At 41.4% G+C, this 22,500-nt stretch overlaps 1 protein-coding gene across 1 annotated transcript in view; it reads right to left on the bottom strand.

Moving 5' to 3' along the window:
- The window catches only part of LOC133619482 (multiple epidermal growth factor-like domains protein 9), a 126,901-nt gene that overhangs the window by 60,181 nt on the left and 44,220 nt on the right, over positions 1 to 22,500 (bottom strand). Inside the window, exon 2 of the mRNA XM_061980530.1 lies at positions 14,060 to 14,264. Within this exon, the coding sequence (XP_061836514.1) occupies positions 14,060 to 14,264 (205 nt within the window). The remainder of the gene's footprint in view (positions 1 to 14,059; positions 14,265 to 22,500) is intronic.

The raw sequence follows: 22,500 nt of genomic DNA, 5'->3' as shown, positions 1-22,500 counted from the left end.
TTGCACCAACGTAGGCATTATTTTCACGGACCGGCTTTCCACGTGTGGCAGATAAATACAGCAAATATGTGCATGAAAAATTAATGCATGAAAAAACTCACCATAACATCGAATTAGTGGGAGATCCTGGCCTTTTCCCTTTGCAAAAAAGCTCCCCATAGACTTTTATTTTTTACTCATTTTTGCTAGTTGTAGACTTTCTTTGGCTTTAGCGTCTGATGGGTTGTAGGTAATACGTCACATTCCAGGACTAGAGCATGGATATATAATAAAGCTAGAAACACTTGCCATTACTTCCAATAGATTTCTATTTCCATTCTAAAAGTTGAGTATTCATATTTTATGCGATATTTCATACGTAGATACACTAATGTTAGCTTTTTTGGTCCAACTTTCCATGCGTAAATACAATACAAGCCAAAAGTTTTGACACACATTCTCCTCTTTAAATGCGTTTTCTTTATTTTCATGACTATTTACATTGTAGATTGTCACTGAAGGCATCACAACTATGAATGAACACATGTGGAGTTATGTACTTAACAAAAAAAAAGTGAAATAACTGACAACATGTTTTTTATTCTAGTTTCTTCTGATTACTTCTTTGCACACTCTTGGCATTCTCTCGATGAGCTTCAAGAGGGAGTCACCTGAAATGGCTTTCACTTCTCAGGTGTGCCTTATCAGGGTTGATTAGTGGAATTTCTTGCTTTATCAATGGAGTTGGGACCATCAGTTGTGTTGTGAATGAGAAGGTGTGTGCAAACTATTGGTAACTCATGCTAACTACTTGTTTAATAGGGCTACGTGCAATAATAGCAGCACTTTCACTTACTAGACTGAGGGTCGGCAACGCACGGCTTTCGAGCCACAAGCCGCTCTTTAGCGCCGCCCTAGTGGCTCCCTGGAGCTTTTTCAAAAATGTATGAAAATGAAAAAAGATGAGGAGAAAAAAAAAAGTTTTGTTTTAATGTGGTTTCTGTAGGAGAACAAACATGACACAAACCTTGCTAATTGTTAGAAATCCCACTGTTTACATTAAACATGCTTCACTGGTGAGAGTATTTGGCGCGCGCCATTTTTCCTAATTTCGTAAGTCCTTGAACGCACCGTAGTTTGTTTGCATGTACAACTTTCCTTGATGCTGCCACAGAAAGACGTGTTTTATGCCACTCCTTCTCTGTCTCTATTTGTCCATCAAACGTTTTACGCTGTGCGTGAATCCACAAAGGTGAGCTTTGTGGATTTTATTGACTTGTGTGGAGTGCTAATCAGATATCAATGCTAACATGCTATTTAGGCTAGCTGCATGTACATAATGCATCCTTATGCCTCGTATTTTAGGTGTATTTGAGGTCATTTTATTTGTAGTTTCCGTTTCCTTCAGCTTGGACACACACATCTTTACCTTTGGCCATTCTAAGCCTGTCATTTCCAGGAGTTGTCACACCCTCTGAAAAGCCTCCGTTTTAGTAATGTTTTCCAATGTTGTAAAAATGTGTAGAATAAATATTACATTTCAACATTTCGGTCAACGAAGATTTGCATCAACCTGTGACACATAGTCATTTTGATAGTAGTCTAATATAGACACTTACATCATGTGTTGCCTTCATTATAACACTTATATAAGACTTTTAAAGTAATTTTGATAGTAGGCTAATATTATATAGATACTCACATCATGTGTTGCCTTCATTATAACACTTATATAAGACTTTTAAAGTAATTTTGATAGTAGGCTAACATAGCTAATATAGACACTTGCATCATGTGTTGTCTTCATTATAATACTTATGTAAGACTTTTAAAGTCATTTTGATAGTAGGCAAATATAGCTAATATAGACACTTGCATCATGTTTTGCCTTCATTATAACACTTACATAAGACTTTTAAAGTCATTTTGATACTAGGTTAATAGACCTAATATAGACACTTACATCATGTGTTGCCTTTATTATAACACTATATAAGACTTTTAAAGTCATTTTGATACTAGGCTAATATAGACACATCATGTTTTGCCTTCATTATAACACTTATATAAGACTTTTAAAGTAATTTTGATAGTAGGCTAATATAGCTAATATATACACTTGCATCATGTGTTGCCTTCATTATAACACTTATATAAGACTTTTAAAGTCATTTTGATAGTAGGCTAATATAGACACACACATTTTAACATCTATATAAGGCTTTACATTTTTTGCGGCTGCAGACAGATTTTTATTTTAAATTTTTTTGGTCCAATATGCCAACATTTTGGTTTTCCGACCTCTGTATTAGACCTAAGGATATGTGTGTTTTCTTCCTTAAGCACAATTATTATATGCAACAATTTAGTACTTCTCCATCTACCTTACGCACTTTAACTACTATGGTCACTTTGTTCCTGCTCTTAGGTCGGCCTGCCCGCCGACTGCAGATGGAACCTAGCTTTTGGCTACAATTTGGCACCTTTACATTTGATATGTTTATTAATGTGCGTTGTCCCATGTAACAAATAAAGCAAATGGCGACTTCCTGTCAGGTGTTTTATAATACATCTTTGAACAAGCTTATTGGTGTGTCTGGTGGGACTGGCCAAAGTTAAGTAGGAAAAAATGCGGTTGGTTATAAACTATTTAATGTCTCCGGTGGTTGAAGACCACTGGTCTGAATGGTGTGCAAATAAAATTATCTGCAATCTGAAATGTTTGTAAAACCCTGAATATGAAGTATTTTGTCTAACAAGGCCACATGTGGATCTTTAGCCACTTTTCAGGAACTTTACCCTGGAACGCATTTGAAACAAGGGATCTGGAGCCAAAAAATTTTTGGCAGACGGAAATCTTTCCCAACTCCTACTTGCAATTTGAGCACATTGCCATTGGCAACATGGTTTGTGGTGTCAGCCGTGTTTCATGCTCCAGTTTGTTGCAGTATTTGATTTGCAGCCACCCACTTTACTGTCTAATTAAAAGCCACACACAGGCTGGGACTCGTCCGGCGCGAGCAAAACTAATCTGGCTCGCTGCTGCTTTTGACATTCCATCAGAAATGTTCTGGTACAGAAACTACTTTCCTGCTTGGTATATGTTGCAACAGAGCAGACAGGCCCATCTGACAGGACCTGGAGAAAAAGTGGATGGATTACAGAAAGTTGGTTGAACTGGGCACTCACTGGACTGTAATGAAGGGAGGCGGAATTCAAGGAGTTTAAGGCACCGTGTACACTAAGCCGGATAAGGTTATCCAGGGTAAATCCCACCTAACCTTATTCGTGTGCACACACAACAATGCCACCATTTAAGACCCCCTCTACCCTCCGTCCGCCGGCCCAATGCGACCTAGTACGCATGCGCGGAAAATGCGCACGTCATAGTCACCTCCAGTGTTGCTTTGTGTGCAAGTTCTTAAATGTAACTTATCTGAACAATATCCAGTGTTGTGGTATTTCAATTAACTGGAATCCAGTGTGCTGTGGGGCCCTGTTGTAGTGAATCTCACCTGAGCCATCATAAATTAATCAAATCTTTATTAGACACATAAACAATGTGATAAAGAACATTTTACATCAATCAATCTAGGGATCTAGATATCTGGTCAGGACACTCCTCAGTCTTTTGCCTTCACCTTCATTGTCCATTCCTTTTTGGTGACTTTATATACCGTATTTTCCGCACTATAAGGCGCACCGGATTATTAGCCGCACCTTCAATGAATTACATATTTCATAACTTTGTCCACCAATAAGCCGCCCCGGATTATAAGCCGCGCCTACGCTGCGCTAAAGGGAATGTCAAAAAAACAGTCAGATAGTTCAGTCAAACTTTAATAATATATTGAAAACCAGCGTTCTAACAACTCTGTCCCAAAATGTACGCAAATGTGCAATCACAAACATAGTAAAATTCAAAATGGTGTAGAGCAATAGCAACATAATGTTGCTCGAACGTTAATGTCACAACACACAAAATAAACATAGCGCTCACCTTCTGAAGTTATTCTTCATTCGTAAATCCTTCGAATTCTTCGTCTTCGGTGTCCGAATTGAAAAGTTGCGCAAGCGTGGTATCCAAAATGGCCGGTTCCGTCTCGTCGAAGTCATCGGAGTCAGTGTCGCTGTTGTTCTGTGAATCCTGCCTTCCGGAAAGCTCGGACCACAGTTGTGACCGAAATATCTGCCCAGGCATTTACGATCCACTGGCAAATGTTGGCGTATGTCGTCCGGCGCTGTCTGCCCGTCTTAGTGAAGGTGTGTTCGCCTTCGGAGCTGTGTGAAAAAAGCCACCCGGCCTCTTCGCGTAAACTTCCCTTAACCACTCGCTCATCTTTTCTTCATCCATCCATCCCTTCGAGTTAGCTTTTATGATGACGCCGGCTGGAAAGGTCTCTTTTGGCAAGGTCTTCCTTTTGAATATCACCATGGGTGGAAGTTAGCATGGCAAGCTAGAACCACAGTGAAGGATGACTTCTCATTCCCTGTGGTGCGAATATTCACCGTACGTGCTCCCGTTCCACAGTGCGGTTCACAGGAATATCAGTTGCTGTGAAATACGGTAGTAATCCGTGTGCGGATGGAGAGATTGCGTCTTTTTATGAACCGGATCCTTGTCGCTTAGTAGGAGCCATTTTGTGGTCTTTACAGATGTAAACAGGAAATGAAACGTACGGTGATATCCGCGCGTTTTTTCTTCTTCTTCCGGGGGCGGGTGGTTGCTTACAGTAGAAGAAGAAGCGCTTCCTGTTCTATGGGGGCGGGTGCTTTCCTTGGCGGTTGCTTGCGTAGAAGAAGAAGCGCTTCCTGTTCTACCGGGAAAAAAGATGGCGGCTGTTTACCGAAGTTGCGAGATCGAAACTTTATGAAAATGAATCGTAATAAAGCGCACCGGGTTATAAGGCGCACTGTCCGCTTTTGAGAAAATGTGTGGTTTTTAGGTGCGCCTTATAGTGCGGAAAATACGGTACTCTGAACCTAGACGTTGAGTCCGCAACATACATGGCGGACAATAACTGATACAGTCTGCTTTGCCAGTCCAAATGCATTCGCCGTTTTCCGTAGTTAGTCTTCCCTCGACGGCCAGGTAATACAAAGCAAACGCTACCTTTTTTTATCACATCCACGGGAGCTCGCATTGTCGTTGACTCTCCTTCGACAAATGGACAAAGTTTTTCGCTAAGTAGAATCACAGCTGACCCGGACATTGGAAAGTTCTCTTGCCGTCTGAGAAGTGTTGTATCCCAAATAGCTGCAATCGCTTTCTCTTAAGGTATTCATGTGTGATTTCCACAAGCGTCTGTACAGACGGAAGGAGAAACACGGGCATGTCCGGATGAATCGCCTCCATATAACTCGGAAGTTACGAAACCGCTTTATTATGAAGCTGGCTGTGGTGCGTTCTTTCTGACGTCACTTCCTGTGTGGGGCGCGGTCTTTCTGACTTCACTTGCTCTCCGAACTCAGTTTGTAAACGATCAATGAGTCCATACAAAGCTAAGTGCCGGATATTCAACAAATAGACGGCGCACTTACCCATGTAAAAACAATTGTCCGAGGAGGGGGACCTTAAACGCTGGTTTAGTGTGGCTGAAACGGGGCTTAGGCTAAATAATTGTTCGTTTAAGGCAGTGATCCTCAACAGGCGGACCGCGGTCCATATCCGGACCCAGCGACGTGTCCGTCCGGACCCAGCACGAATTATAGTAAAAAAAAAATTTAAAAAAAAAAAATGTTTTTTTTATTATTATAATTATAATTATTATAAAAAAATATAATAATTGTATTTATCTGTGAGTTATCGCTAGCGCAAGTCAACGTTCTTTGTTGTTTTTAGTCAAATATCTCCACGTTTCGTTTACACTTCTCGTGTCTCACTCACTCCGTCTCTCTCTCTCTCTCTCTCTCTCTCTCTCAGAGAGAGAAAGAGAGAGAGACGGAGTGAGAGCGAGAGAACGCCACTCTGATTGGCTAATTCCGGGGTATGGGTTGTCATCTCTTTCACAACGACGCGCTGATAGGCTGTTACCACCTGGGTCATGTGCACAGTGCATGGAACCTTTCGCTGCAGGCACACAGTTGTCTCGTATCGCTACTTCGCTAACTGTTCACTTGTCAGTCACTGAATGTGAATCAAATCACAATGGCATGCTCCAAGTTGGCTCAGGCTGGTAAAAGAAAGGTGGACAGGGAAAACCGACGTTTCAAGGAAGAATGGACAGAGCAATATGTTTTCATCCTACCTACTGCAAGTACCAGACCAATGTGTCTACTATGCAACACTACTGTTGCTCTGGTGAAAAGTGAAAATCTGAAACGTCACTATCTGAAAGAGCACCGCGAATTTGAAGAGACATTTCCTCATGATTCAGAGCTAAGAAAAAAAGAAATCACGAGGCTGAAAAAGCCATATGAAACATCAAGCAAGATTTTTGTTAAATCTATGACACAACAACAAATAGCAACAGAGCAGTAACGTGCGGTGAGGTTGATGGCTGGTGAGGCACTGACTTCAACACAGTCAGATTTACAAACATATGAACCCTAAAGAGTATCTTATTCACCATTTGATTGGCAGCAGTTAACGGGTTATGTTTAAAAGCTCATACCAGCATTCTTCCCTGCTTGGCACTCAGCATCAAGGGTTGGAATTGGGGGTTAAATCACCAAAAATGATTCCCGGGCGCAGCGCCGCTGCTGCCCACTGCTCCCCTCACCTCCCAGGGGGTGATCAAGGGATGGGTCAAATGCAGAGGACACATTTTTTCAAAGTTCTTATTTATTTTTGTTTCAAAGAAAATATTTCATGTATTTTATTGGATATTTATTTTATTTTTGTTAATTTTAAGAAAATGTTAAACTACCTACCTCCTGCTATTATATAAGCTTGACCGATAATAAACGGACCCAGCCTGTTTCAAAAAAACATTTGTGGACCTTCAAGATTTGTACTTGAGGACCCCTGGTTTAAGGGATTAAACGACTTAGTGTAGACATAGCCTAAGAGTTCATGTTTGGAATGTCCAATTGAAAAAAAAAACAGCTACAATGCTCTTGGGTCTTTTTTCAGGACTACTTCCAACATCTAGACTGCATTCACACCAGGGTTGTCCCGATACATATATTTGGTACCGGTGCCAATACTTTTCGATACTTTTCTAAATAAAGGGGACCACTCTCTGTGTGGGATGACGTCACGACTATTGTCGACAAATATAATTGTCAGCGACAATTTTTTTTGTCGACTAATAGTTGTCAAAGTTCACGCGATAATAACAGAAGTTTTCTTTAAGGGCAGTATTTTTTTCGTCGTGCTGGAAGCAGCGGCGTTAAGCATACTTGCCAACCCTCCCGATTTTCCCGGGAGACTCCCGAATTTCAGTGCCCCTCCCGATAATCTCCCGGGGCAACCATTCCCCCGAATTTCTCCTGATTTCCACCCAGACAACAATATTGGGGGAGTGCCTTAAAGGCACTGCTTTTGCGTGCCGGCCCAGTCACATAATATCTACGACTCTTCACACACACACAAGTGTATGCAAGGCATACTTGGTCAACAGCCATACAGGTCACACTGAGGGTGGCCGTATAAACAACTTTAACACTGTTACAAATATGCGCCACACTGTGAACCCACACCAAACAAGAATGACAAACACATTTCGGGAGAACATCCGCACCGTAACACAACATAAACACAACAGAACAAATACCCAGAAACCCTTGCAGTACTAACTCTTCCGGGACGCTACAATATACACCCTACCTCAACCCCGCCCCCGCCAACCCCGCCCACCTCAACCTCTCCCCCCGCCCCATCTCCCGAATTCGGAGGTCTCAATGTTGGCAAGTATGGCGTTAAGTAACAGGGCCGGGAAGTGGCACTGGTGGGGCAGTACAAGTACCTGGGAGTCCACTTGAACAGCAGACTGGACTGGAAGGACAACAGCAAAGCTGTTTACAAGAAGGGCACGAGCAGACTCTTTTTCCTGAGGAAGCTTAGGTCCTTTAATGTGTGCAGCAAGCTATTTTATCAGTCTGTTGTGGCCAGTGCCCTGTACTTTGCAGTGGTTTGTTGGGGGAGCAGCACCAGCGAAAGGGACTTAAACCGGATTGACAAACTGATCCGGAAAGCCGGCCAAACTATTGACACGCTGTTGGAGGCGTTTGTGTCAGTGAGGGACGGGAAGACACTCGACAAACTGCTCGCCATCATGGACAATCCTGCCCGCCCACTCCACCAGACAATTGAGGGACAGTGGAGCTCATACTCCAACAGGCTCCTTCAGCTTCGTTCCCACAGTGTTCGATTCAAGAACTCCTTCATTCCGCACGCCATTCAGCGGTATAATCACACTCGCCATACAGTAATAGATGATATCTGTCTATTACCTGACTGCTTCTATGTTAGCTACCTCTCTTTGTTTATAATGTATATTTTCTGCTGGATCTACTCTCTATTTTATGCTGAGGCTGTTACATATACTATAATATTGTACTTGGTAATTGTTATATATTGTATATATTATATATAAAAATATAATATAATTTAATAATATATATCAGTATATATAAAATACTGTATCTGTATATGTAATATGTAAATATTACATATATGTTATATTTTATATTGCTACTACGGTACATTTTTAGTCTACTTTATACCTGCATTATACTTTCCAACCTTTGTAACTGAGCTAGTGTGTGGAACAATTTCCCTTGTGGATCATTAAAGTTTGTCTAAGTCTAAGTCTAACACTGATGGATAGCGAGCATAAATGTACAAAGAAAGGGTATATTGAATGGCAAGTTTAACTTTGACGCCCTGGCAGTTCTTTCTTTTGACATAACCAGTTATTTCCATCCGCTTTGAGTTGAGTTATCACAGGAGTTTCTAAGGAGTGCTAAGTCAGCTTATTATAATCAACTTTGGGCTTGTTGTCTTCTAAAGTCGCTTGCAAAGTTCATAAGTCGCGAGTTGCGTTTTATGGGGCTTGTTTTTTCAAACATGTGGTTGCTTATTTGGGCTTGATTTATCTGTCCCCACAATAAAGCAAAACACAACTGTGCCAGTTTTTGTCCTTCTCTACATGACTTTTCCCTGTGATCACGGCCCAAATACATGCAAGCAAATGATGAATGTGCAACTACGCCAAAGCCCAGACTAGGGTTGTCCCGATACCAAAGTATCAAAATACATTTTGGTACCGGTACCAAAATGTATTTTGATACTTTTCGATACTTTTCTAAATAAAGGGGACCCCAAAAATGGCATTATTGGCTTTATTTTAACAAAAAATCTTATGGCACATTAAACATATGTTTCTTATTGCAATTTTGTCCTTAAATAAAATAGTGAACATACAACACAAGTTGTCTTGTATTAATAAGTAAGCAAACAAATGCTCCTAATTAGTCTGCTGACATATGCAGTAACATATTGTGTCATTTTCCATTCCATTATTTTGTCAACATTATGAGGGACGAGTGATAGAAAATGAATTATTAATCTACTTGTTCGTTTACTGTTTTTCTCTTTTAACATGTTCTATCTACACTTCTGTTAAAATGCAATAATCACATATTCTTCTGTTGTTTGGATGCTTTACATTAGTTTTGAATGATACCACAAATTTAGGTATCGATCCGATACCAAGTAGTTACAGGATCATACATTGGTCATATTCAAAGACCAGGGACATATTTCCTGAGTTTATAAACATAATATACATTTTTTTTTTAATGAAAAAAGATTTTGTGATGCTAAAAAAGATCGATGTAATCATAGTACTTAGTATCATTACAGTGGATGTCAGGTGTAGATCCACCAATGGCGTTTGTTTACATTGTGACGCCGGGGAGCTGTGGTGTGTAGTGAAGCATGTTTAGCTATTCCTCGTCCTGCAGGGATGATACTTGTAAGAAACGTATTTTATTTGTCGCCATGGATACAAGGATTAGTGATTTAAAAGTAGCTAAAACACTGCGGCTGGACGTTAGCCGCGAGCTAGCTAGCCATGTCTTAAAGCACCTCTTCCTGTGGGCGTTTCAGTGTTATAACTTCACCTTTATCGTTAGTTTTTAAGCCAAAATGCGTCCGTTCTCCCTTTTCTGTCTACAAACTGTGTCTGCTTGTAAGTACTCCGTGATTGTGCGCTGCCGAACATGCTCCTCTGCTTGTAAAACCAGCAATGTCACGACGTGACGACGATGCGCCGTCATGCGCATTAAAAAAAACTGTATTTTTTAAAGGAATGCAATATGTACATACAGCTAGCCTAAATAGCATGTTAGCATGGATTAGCTTGCAGTCATAGATTGACCAAATATGCCTGATAAGCACTCCAGCAAATAAATAAAATCAACAAAGCTCACATTTGTGCGTTCAACGCACAACATAAAATGTTGGGTGGACAAAATTAAACCAAAAAAAAGTGGCATAAAATATGTCTTTCTGTGGCAGCGTCGGAAAAAGTTGTACATACAATGGTGAGTTCAAGAACCGCCAAAATGAGTAGGACAAATGCTCCCCGAGTGCTCTCATCAGTGAAGCATGTTTAATATAAACAGTGGGATTTCTAACAATTAGGAAGGTTTGTGTCATGTTTGTCCTCCTACAGAAAATATCTTAAAACAAAAAATGTTTTTTTATCTTCATCTTTTTCCATTTTCACACATCTACGAAATAATCCAACAACTTTAAAGGCAGCGGCAGTAATTCAGTACACCTTGTCTGAACAACATCATACTGGCAGGATGAAAGGGGCAACATTTTGATTTTACACAGTTTTGTTTTCCCGCTGCCAACATGCACTGGTCCCTGAGCGGTGAGAAGAATAAAGCCTCGCATTACTTAATGATGGAAATGCTGAAAGCAACAGCATGATGGTGGTGGGGGCGGAAAGCTTGCTAATCAGTGTACTCACAATGATTAGCTCCAAGAGGGGTCCCCCACTACGCTAGCGGGGTTAGCATCGGGCCAGGCTCAGACAGTCTAAAGCCTTTTTTCCACCAATTTATCAGCGATTCCCAGGCCCCGATTTCCACCGCAGGAAACCATACCCTGGAACTATGTGTGTTTCGCGGGAATAGGCGCGGAAATTCCGTTCCTGATCAATTGGACTGGGTCATTCCAGGTACTAACTCGTGTGCGGATGTTTTTTAAGTTCTGAGAACCGTTAGGCGGCGTTTTCAGCGTTGACTGAATGACTGGTTATGTGTGAAAAGGCGACGACTGTTTGGATTTCTGCTCCAAAATGTACTGTAAATTCCGGACTATAAGCCGCTACTTTTTTCCTATGCTTTGAACCCTGCAGCTTATAAAACGGTGTGGCTAATTTGTGGATTTTTTTGTCTCTGACGACCATGATGTAAATAGTTTTCAAGAACAAGCAAAGACACTGAACAAATATTGTTTGTGCTATGGAGTTCGCTCACTACATTTAGTGCTTTCAACCGGAAGTAAAAGAGCTTTTCCTTTTTTGTAGCCGTCCATAGCGATTTCTACTCGTGTGGATTCTCCATTCATCACTCTATGCAACGTTTGTACGTTTTACAGTATAACTAAAACTGTTTATACTTACTAAACCGTCCCATGTGTGATGTCTCTAGGAGTGTTTTCATGCATATTTGCAAGCGTTATCATAATGTAACCAAGCAAGCGTCGTTAGCATTAGCTAATGCGCTAACACGATTACGAGTGTCTGTGTTAGTATTATTATCCTACGATGGCATTCTTTTTGTATTGTTTCAGTTTCACAAATTCCTTCATAAATTTACCAAAGCGTCACCGTGGAGTTATTGAGTCTGTTTAGCTGACTGGAGAGCTAGTGGGTCCATGAAGAAGACTTCTGTTTTGTTCGATCAGCCGTTTTACTGCCGTGTTGGAAATAATTAAACGATGTAATAAAACATTTACAAAATCTGTGTAAATAACTCATTTCACAAAGTATATATCTGCAGCTCATAGCCCGGTACGGCTAATATATGGAAAGAAATGTTCCCCCTAAAATTTAGTGGGTGCAATTTTTAAATACCGGTGCACTCTATAGTCCGGAGAATTAGGTAATCAGAAAAAGGTTTTGTAAATGTCGTGCAGGTCAAACAGTAGCATCAGTTTTTTTTGGTTTTAAGATATCCAAAAAGTTTGGTAAGTGAACAACTAATACCACACCACCTTAGCCGCGCTCACCCTTTAGAGCACAGCTGTAACTTCCTGACATTAAACCTGCAGAAAATAGTCCTTCTCAGGTTTCTCTATGTTTACATTTTCACACTATTTTGTTACACTTTATTCAGCATTTCTTACTAGAGATGTCTGATAATGGCTTTTTTGCCGATATTCCGATATTGTCCAACTCTTAATTACCGATTCCGATATCAACCGATACCGATATATACAGTCGTGGAATTAACACATTATTATGCCTAATTTTGTTGTGATGCCCCGCTGGATGCATTAAACAATGTAACAAGGTTTTCCAAAATAAATCAACTCAAGTTATGGAAAGAAATGCCAACATGGCACTGCCATAATTATTATTGAAGTCACAAAGTGCATTATTTTTTTTAACATCAAAACAGCAGCTTGGAATTTGGGACATGCTCCAGGAGGTTGAGGTGGGCGGGGTTGGGGGGTGGAGGGGGTGTATATTGTAGCGTCCCGGAAGAGTTAGTGCTGCAAGGGGTTCTGGGTATTTCTTCTGCTGTGTTTATGGTGTGTTACGGTGCGGATGTTCTCCCGAAATGTGTTTGTCATTCTTGTTTGGTGTGGGTTCACAGTGTGGCGCATATTTGTAACAGTGTTAAAGTTGTTTATACGGCCACCCTCAGTGTGACCTGTATGGCTGTTGACCAAGTATGCTTTGCATTCACTTGTGTGAAAAGCCGTGGATATTATGTGATTAGGCCGGCACGCAAAGGCAGTGCCTTTAAGGTTTATTGCCGCTCTGTACTTCTCCCTACGTCCGTGTACACAGCGGCGTTTTAAAAAGTCATACATTTTACTTTTTGAAACCGATCATTTCTGATATTACATTTTAAAGCATTTATCCGCCGATGATATCGACAGTACGATATTATTGGACATCTCTATTTCTTACATATTCCTTATTTTGCGCCTTCATTTTAAGAGCTTGTTACGTGATTTTCCAATTTTGTTTACATTGTTTGAGTGTTTTCCATGTTTGTGTTGACATTTTCCTTCTTTTCTGCCTCGATAGCTGAGGCGATTGTAATCAGAGGAGGGTTACATTTCAGAAAAAAATTTTAGGGTACAATTTGTCCAGGGTGTACCCCGCCTTCCGCCCGAATGCAGCTGAGATAAGCTCCAGCACCCCCCGCCACCCCGAAAGGGACAAGCGGCAGAAAATGGATGGATGGATGGATGTTTACATTCAATATATATTTTGTCCTACTCCTTATTTTCGATAGTCATAAAAAATATCAATAATTGTCGATATCGACTGATATATCGCCCTGCCCCATTAGAAAATATCCAGTAACAAACGTGTCCGCATCATCCAACCGACTGCGTCATAAGCTTAACTTAATGAAACGTTGTTGCCAACACTTCTCTTCAAATGAGTCAAACAGAGAACAGTGAAAAACACTAAGCTATTTCAATCAATCATCAATCAAAGTTTATTTATATAGCCCTAAATCACGAGTGTCTCAAAGGGCTGCACAAGCCACAACGACATCCTCGGCTCATATCCTACATCAGGGCAAGGAAAAACTCAACCCAATGGGCTACAATGAGAAACCTTTTTTGTTATTAACTGTATGGAATGGACCTATGCCGTATTTCAGTCATTTCACTTGATCAAGCATTTAGTGAAGTGAAGTGAATTATATTTATATAGCGCTTTTCTCTAGTGACTCAAAGAGCTTTACATAGTAACATTTCACACCACAAAATATTAAAAGTATGAATGATTTGTGCTAATATCATATCAGGTCGGAATCGGTATCGTGTCAGAAGTGAAACAGTTGTATCGGGACACCCCTACTAACAATACTGAGAGGTACTAAATTCGGACGGTGATTGGCGTGGAAAGTCAACAAAGCACAGTACCTGTCACACAGGTGGCTCACTGCACCAAAGGAGTCACAGGTGCAGGGTAGGCAGCCACTGGTGCCGTTGGTGAAGTAGCCCTCCTCACAGTCTTCACACTGCAGACCACTGTAGCCGTCCAGACATGAGCACTGACCGGTGCTCTGGTTACACTCATCAGGATACAAAATCCCCTCTCCTGCAGTGCTGCAGTTACACAAGCCGTCTGGGTGGACACACAGGAGAAAAAGAGTAGGTGAGACAAAAGGTGAAACTCTGCTAATGTACATACCCCAAAACCAGTGAAGTTGGCACGTTGTGTAAATGGTAAATAAAAACAGAATACAATGACTTGCAAATCCTTTTCAACCTATATTCAATTGAATAGACTGCAAAGACAAGATACTTAATGTTCGAACTGGAAATCTTTGTTATTTTTTGCAAACATTGGAAACTGACCTTTTCAAATGTGACTTCAGTCGAGGGCTGCAACAACTAATCGATTAAAATCGATTATAAAAATAGTTGGCGATTAATTTAGTCATCGATTCGTTGGATCTATGCTATGTGCATGCGCAGAGGCTACTCTTTTTAATTTTTTTTATAAACCTTTATTTATAAACTGCAACATTTACAAACAGCTGAGAAACAATCAAAATAAGTATGGTGCCAGTATGCTGTTTTTTTCCCCAATAAAATACTGGAAAGGATAGAAATGTAGTTTGTCTCTTTTATCCGATTATTAATCGAAGAATTAATCGACAGATTAATCGATTATCAAATTAGTTGTTAGTTGCAGCCCTACTTCAGTCTAAATGCAGTGCGACCTGAATGTGACGTTTTCGACAGCTTTGGGCAAGCTACAGCACTCGTGTGCGTGGGGAAAGACGCAGTCGCCAGTGGAAGCGCATATTTCATCAGAACATCCAGTTTTGGTGAGCAATGTCTATTTAAGATGACCGAATTTAGAGTGCGTCACTTATCAAGAGTGCACAAATCATAGGCTATATGTAATATATAAATATATATTTGGATCAACGTTCCCTCTAAGGTGCGCACCTGTGCAATTGCGCACTGCTCAAGCGTCCTCTGCGCATGGCAAATCTATGCCACGCACAAAATCAAATTAAAAAATAAACGCATAACAATTTTCGACACACGGACACGACAGAGAAAACAGTTTTCGTCATCATTGTTCAAATATTGTAACGTCTGTCGAGACGCTTTGAGGACATGAATTCCATCGATCACTTTACTGAGCAAAACTCTTTATTGTCGGCCATAAACACATCACCAAAACATTAGTAAAAAAAAGTATATCTAGCAAAAGTGGTCATTTTCTGCAGTACAAACCAGACCAAAAGCAACTTTGTTATATCAACAGCAGCCGCTCGCTCTTTCTCACTTGCGCCAACACATGCACATATGGCACTTAGCCAGTGATGCGTTTACAGCCACAAATAAAGTGTCATTCCAGGTCGTTACACTATGATTTACCAATCAAATGTGTGCTTATTCTAGTGTCATTTATTAGGAATCTTAATTTATAAATATTAATCATGAAATGCTGTTAGTATATTAAATAAATACTAATAAAAATATATTTTTTACAAACAGGAAGTTGCAGGAATATACACATGATCCCCTGCTTACATCTCATTGTGCAACATGTGAATGTTTTAATGGGAACTAAATGCAATGTCTGAAAGGGGTACAAATTATTTCCAAAGCAGGACCTCCACCCAGACAAACAATACAAGTACACAGTTCATGAAAAACAATATTTTTTATTATTGTCATTGTAAGTGGGCCTAAACACTTATATTAGAAAATAACCTCATGGTTATAATAATAATAAGAGAATGTTGTCTGTCTATCTGTGTTGGCCCTGCGATGAGGTGGGGACTTGTCCAGGGTGTACCCCGCCTTCCGCCCGAATGCAGCTGAGATAGGCTCCAGCACCCCCCGCGACCCCGAAAGGGACAAGCGGTAGAAAATGGATGGATGGATGGAGATTTAACTTGTTATTTAGTCAGGTTTGGGACAGGTGTGCTGCTGGTGTAGCCACAGTGTGCACGTCTGATGTTGCTCACATGGGCTCCACTGAATGCTCAGGGAGTTTTTCCGTTTGCTCACACACATGAAAAATTAGAGGGAACATTGATTTGGATTCCGAGGAAATAGCGATTGTTGTATTTGTTTTGTAGTAGTAGCGACTTCCTTCCGGTCAACTTCCTTTGTTTTCACTTTATCGAAGTGCGCTTGCAAATGACGTCAAGGCCACCTTGGGGCCACACTGGGGCCACATTGGGGCCTGTGCGCAATTACACTGGAGTCTGATAAAAATCACATTTTACTTGCAGTGTAAACAGTCAGCTGAAGAAAATCAGATTTTAAAAAAAAATCACATTTGGTCCACTTTGGCCTGCAGTGTAAATGTAGTCTTAGGAACTCTGTAATGACTATTTTCCAAAATCTCTATTGGAACAATTTTTACAGGCGAGAATCCTTTTTTCTCTGAGTTCACTTGACTTCCTGCTCGAAATAAGCTTGCTTGCCCCCAAAGCCCTTGAGTCCGAGGCGACAGCAGGCGGACGTGACGTCACATGCAACCCAGCAATCAGTTGTACATGCACAATTTTCTGTGTGAAACAAAGACGCATTCTCCTTAATATTGATGGATTATGGAATATGAAATTAGTTTGATGTGGTGCTGTTAGAGAGGCTTCTGCCAGTTTATCCATCCATCTTCTTCACATAATCCGAGGTCGGGTTGCGGGGCAGCAGCCTAAGTAGAAAAGCCCAGACTTCCCTCTTCCAAGCCACTCTGTCGAGCTCCTCCCGGGGGATCCCAAGGCGTTCTCAGGCCAGCTGGGAGACATAGTCTCGCCAGTGTGTCCTGGGTCTTTCCCTTGGCCTACTACTGGTTGGATGTTCCCTAAACACCTCCTCAGGCAAGTGTCCAGCGTCTGCATCAAGGCAGATGCCGCACCATCCGCCTGTCTTTCTCACGATCCACCCTTCTCTCACTCATGAACAAGACTCTGAGGTACCTGAACTCCTCCACTCCCCAACCAGGAGATGGCACTCCACCCTTTTCCGGGCGAGAATCATGGACTCAGACTTTGAGGTGCTGACTATCATCCCTGTCGCTTTACACTCGGCTGCAAACTAATCCAGTGAGAGCTGAAGCTCCTGGCCATATGCTCCTTGCAAAAATAAAACAGTATCTTCCACAGAATTACTTTGAAAGAGCTATCCATGCATTTCTGACGTCATGCCTGGATTACTGTAATTCTTTATACGTAGGCCTGGATCAGGGCTCGCTTATTATTGTATGTTATTCATCCTTCTCTGTAACAATAAAAATGTGATATTACGTGCCCTTTTTTTGTTTCAAATTGATTAATTTGTCTGTACAGCACTCTGGCCAACTGGGGTTGTTCTTAAATGTGCTATATAAATAAATAAACTGAACTGAACTGATATGAAGCCATCAGGACCACATCATCAGCAAAATGCAGAGACATAATCCTACAGCCACCAAACCGGGTCCACTCAACGCCCTGACTGTGCCTAGAAATTCTGTCCATAAAAGTTATGAACAGAATTTGTGACAAAGAGCAGCCCTGGCGGAGCTTAACACTCACTGGAAACAAATCCGACTTACTGCCGGCAATGTGGACCAAGCTCTGACACCGATCATACAGGGAGCGGACCGCCACAATCAGACGGTCTGATACCCCTTACTCTCGGTCGAAGGCCTTTTCCAAGTCCACAAAGCACATGGAGACTGGTTGGGAAAACTCCCAAGAACCCTGCAGAGAGTATAGGGTTGGTGCACAGTTCCACGACCAGGACAAAAGAGACACTGCTCCTCTTGAATCTGAGGTTCGACTATCTGGCGTAGCCTCCTCTCCATTACATCTGAATAGATCTTACCGGGAAGGCTGAGGAGTGTGATCCCACGATAGTTAGAACACACCCTCCGGTTACCCTTTTTAAAGAGAGGAACCACCACCCCGGTCTGCCAATCCAGAGGTACCGTTGCCGATGTCCACACAATGCTGCATAGTCTTTTCAACCAAGATAACCACTCAGTATCCAAAGCCTTAAGGAACTCTGGGCAGACATCCACCTCCTGGTCCTTGCCACCAAAGAGATTTTTAACTACCTCGGCAAACTCAGCCCCAGGAACTGCTTTCTCATAGGAAGAGGTGTAGGTGGGATTGAGGAGGTCTTCAAAGTCTCCACCGATCCACAACGTCCTGAGTTGAGGTCAGCAGGCCACCATCTCCATCATACACGGTGTTGACAATGCACTCCGGAAGTCGTTTTCCATGGCTTGGCTGAACTCCTCTTATGTCCGAGTTTTTATCTCTGCGACCGCCAAATCCACGCCCCGCTTGGCCTGTTGGTACCTGTTCGCTGCCTCCAGGGTCCCATGAGCCAAAAGGACCCGATAGGACTCCTTCTTCAGCTTGACAGCACACCAGTGGGTTCTGAGATTACAGCCACGACAGGCACCAACCACCTTTTTGCCACAGCTCCGATCGGCCGCCTCGACAATAGAGGTGCGGAAGATAGTCCACTCGGACTCAATGTCCAGCGCCTCCCTAGTGATATGTTAAAAATTCTTCCGGAGGTGGGAATTGAAACTCTCTCTGACAGGGAGACTCTACTAGACCCTCACAATGCGTTTGGGTCTGCCAGGTCTGACAGGCATCCTCCCCCACCATCGGAGCCAACATATATATATATATATATATAGTCATACATACATACATACATACATACATACAGTCGTGGTCAAAAGTTTACATACACTTGTAAAAAAACAATGTCGTGGCTGTCTTGAGTTTCCAATACTTTCTACAACTCTTATTTTTTTATGATAGAGTGATTGGAGCACATACTTGTTGGTCACAAAAAACATTCATGAAGTTTGGTTCTTTTATGAATTTATTATGGGTCTACTGAAAATGTGACCAAATCTGCTGGGTCAAAAGTATACATACAGCAATGTTAATATTTGGTTACATGTCCCTTGGCAAGTTTCACTGCAATAAGGCACTTTTGGTAGCCATTCACAAGCTTCTGGCAAGCTTCTGCTTGAATTTTTCACCACTCCTCTTGACAAAATTGGTGCAGTTCAGCTAAATGTGTTGGTTTTCAGACATGGACTTTGGGAAGGCCATTCTAAAACCTCTGTTTGGGGTCATCTTCCTGTTGGACACCCAACTGCGCCCAAGACCCAACCTCCAGGCTGATGATTTTAGGTTGTCCTGAAGACTTTGGAGGTAATCCTCCTTTTTCATTGTCCCATTCACTCTCTGTAAAGCACCAGTTCCATTGGCAGCAAAACAGGCCCAGAGCATAAAACTACCACCACCATGCTTGACGGTAGGGATGGTGTTCCTGGGATTAAAGGCCTCACTTTTTCTCCTCCAAACAAATTGCTGGGTATTGTGGCCAAACAGCTCAATTTTTGTTTCATCTGACCACAGAACTTTCCCCCAGAAGGTCTTATCTTTGTCCATGTGATGTCAAGAGTTGTAGAAATTATTGGAAACTCAAGACAGCCATGACATTATGTTCTTTACAAGTGTATGTGAACGTTTGAGCACGACTGTATATTCAGATTCATCTTTATTGTTACTGTTACAACCAGATTAGGGGGGATGTACTCCCACAGACAAAGACAAAACATGAAAATGGCACTAAAAACAGAGACAAATGCTATAAAAAAAAAAATGCTATGAATAAATGAATACTGAAGGTGATATGGATGTACATAAAAAGGAAAGATGTGTGCAATAAAAGGTGCAAGAGGTCAGGGTGAGGTAGTTGCGTTATTGTTGGGGGGGTGTCTAGATGTAGGGGGTGGAGTTATCTCAGTCTATTTGTGTGTGTGTGTGTGTGTGTGTGTGTGTGTGTGTGTGTGTGTGTGTGTGTGTGTGTGTGTGTGTGTGTGTGTGTGTGTGTGTGTGTGTGTGTGTGTGTGTGTGTTGCAATCATTGTTTCTGTGGTCCAAGTGGAAGGGCTGGGTAACCAATCAGGAGTTATAATCCGCCCTCTGACTTTGATGTCTGAGTGTGACAGATTAAATTAATGCATGGAATACTGACACATTAAATTATTTAATACATCATGAAAAAATGTAATCGTATAAAAATAAAGCATGAAATAATTAGATTGTGAAATATTTAATGAAATGATTAAATGATTAATTAAATTGTCAAATAATCACATATAATTTATTCACAATTTACCTAATTAATTAGATAAATTAATGGCACGTTTGAATAATTATTTAAAGATTATTTATTAAATGCCCATTTGGTCCTCCGTAGAAACCATGTTTCCTGGAGCAGTATAGCAGGGTACAATATGCCCTAAAGCAGGGGACGGCAACCCAAAATGTTCAAAGAGCCATATTGGAATGAAAATACAAAAAGAGATCTGTCTGGAGCCGCAAACTATTTAAAGTCTTATATAAGTGTTATGATGAAGGCAACACATGATGTAAGTGTCTATATTAGCTATAATAGCCTACTATCAAAATGACTACGCAAATGTTCGTTGGCAGAAATATTGAAATGTAATATTTATTCTACACATTTTTACAACATACCTGAGGATAGGTTGATTGGCAACACTAAATTGGCCCTACTGTGTGAATGTGAGTGTGAATGCTGTCTGTCTATCTGTGTTGCCCTGTGATGAGGTGGCGACTTGTCCAGGGTGTACCCCGCCTTCCGCCCGAATGCAACTGAGATAGCCTCCAGCACCCGCCGCAACCCCGAAAGGGACAAGCAGTAGAATATGGATGGATGGATGGAAGAAAAACATTAGTGAAATGGAGGCTTCTTAGAGCGTGAGATAACTCCTGGAAATGACTGGCTTAGAATGGCCAAAGGTATAGATGTGTGTGTCCAAGTTAAAAACAAAATTGCAAGTTGGGTAACGTTTGCTGTGGTCTGGAATAACATGGCACACACACAACTATGAGTTCAAACCCCGGTCGAGTCATACCAAAGACTTTAAAAATGGGACCCATGACCTCCCTGCTTGGTACTCAGCATCAAGGGTTGGAATTGGGGGTTAAATCACCAAAGTGATTCCCGGGCGCGGCCACCGCTGCTGCTCACTGCTCCCCTCACCTCCCAGGGGGTGATCATGGGTGATGGGTCAAATGCAGACAATAATTTTACCACACATAATGTGTGTGACAATCAATGGTACTTTAACTTTTTTAATCAGAAATGCAGTCAATATTACATACAGATAATGTGTCATGAGACATGCAAATATAAATTAAATACACAGAGGACATAAGTAAAGGAAATTAAATTAGTTAAAAAATACCTGCGCACGAGGCATAATGATCCAATATGTACATACAGCTAGCCTAAATAGCATGTTAGCATTGATTAGCTTGCAGTCATCAGTGACCAAATATGCCTGATTAGCACTCCACACAAGTCAATACCATAAACAAAGCTCACCTTTGTGCAATCACGCGCAGTATAAAACATTTGGTGGACAAAACGAGACAAAGAAGAAGTGGCATAAAACATCTCTTTCTGTGGCAGCGTCGGAGAAAGTTGCACATGTAAACAAGCTACGGTGAGCTCAAGGACCGCCAAAATTAGTAGGACAAAACGGCGCTCGCCAAATATTCTCATTAGTGAAGCATGTTTAGTATAAACAGTGGGATTTCTAACAATTAGGAAGGTTTGTGTCATGTTTGTCCTCCTACAGAAAATATATTAAAACAAAAATATATTTTCCCTCCCCATTTTCATACATTTTTTAAGAACCTGCAGGGAGCCCCGCCCTAAAGAGACAGATCTTCCCTTTGTGTGAACACGTGTTCAATTTCCTTCTTTTTTGAGCATATAGGATTCGGCGCTGTCTATTAATATCATAACCACTTAATTGCTCTGTGATGAAATGGCCAAGGTTTTTTGTTTTAGTACAGAAATTCAACATTTTTCTTGTTATGGGTTATACTTGTATAGCGCTTTTCTACCTTCAAGGTACTCAAAGTGCTTTGACACTATTTCCACATTCACCCATTCACACACACATCCACACACTGATGGCGGGAGCTGCCATGCAAGGCCCTACCACGACCCATCAGGAGCAAGGGTGGAGTGTCTTGCTCAAGGACACAACGGACGTGACGAGGTTGGTAGAATGTTGGGGATCGATCCAGGAACCCTCAGGTTGTTGGCACCGGCACTCTCACTCCATGCAGAGAATCCATAGTGAGACAGAAAGACGGCGCAACCAAACTTGATAGTCGATACTGTTACGGGATTGGCTGTTAGCGTGTTCCCCATTTCTCAGTGAGACTTCCTGTTTCCTGTATTGTTGGGCACGAGTCACCTTATGCAACGAATCTTGCTTCGTAACATCTGTTTTCTTCCGACCAAACAATATAAAAATATACAGAA

The sequence above is a fragment of the Nerophis lumbriciformis genome, linkage group LG20 (genome assembly GCF_033978685.3).
Source record: "Nerophis lumbriciformis linkage group LG20, RoL_Nlum_v2.1, whole genome shotgun sequence".
Taxonomy (NCBI): Eukaryota; Metazoa; Chordata; class Actinopteri; order Syngnathiformes; family Syngnathidae; genus Nerophis; species Nerophis lumbriciformis.
The sequence above is the reverse complement of the archived record's forward strand: the minus strand, read 5'-3'. Positions and strand labels throughout refer to the sequence as shown.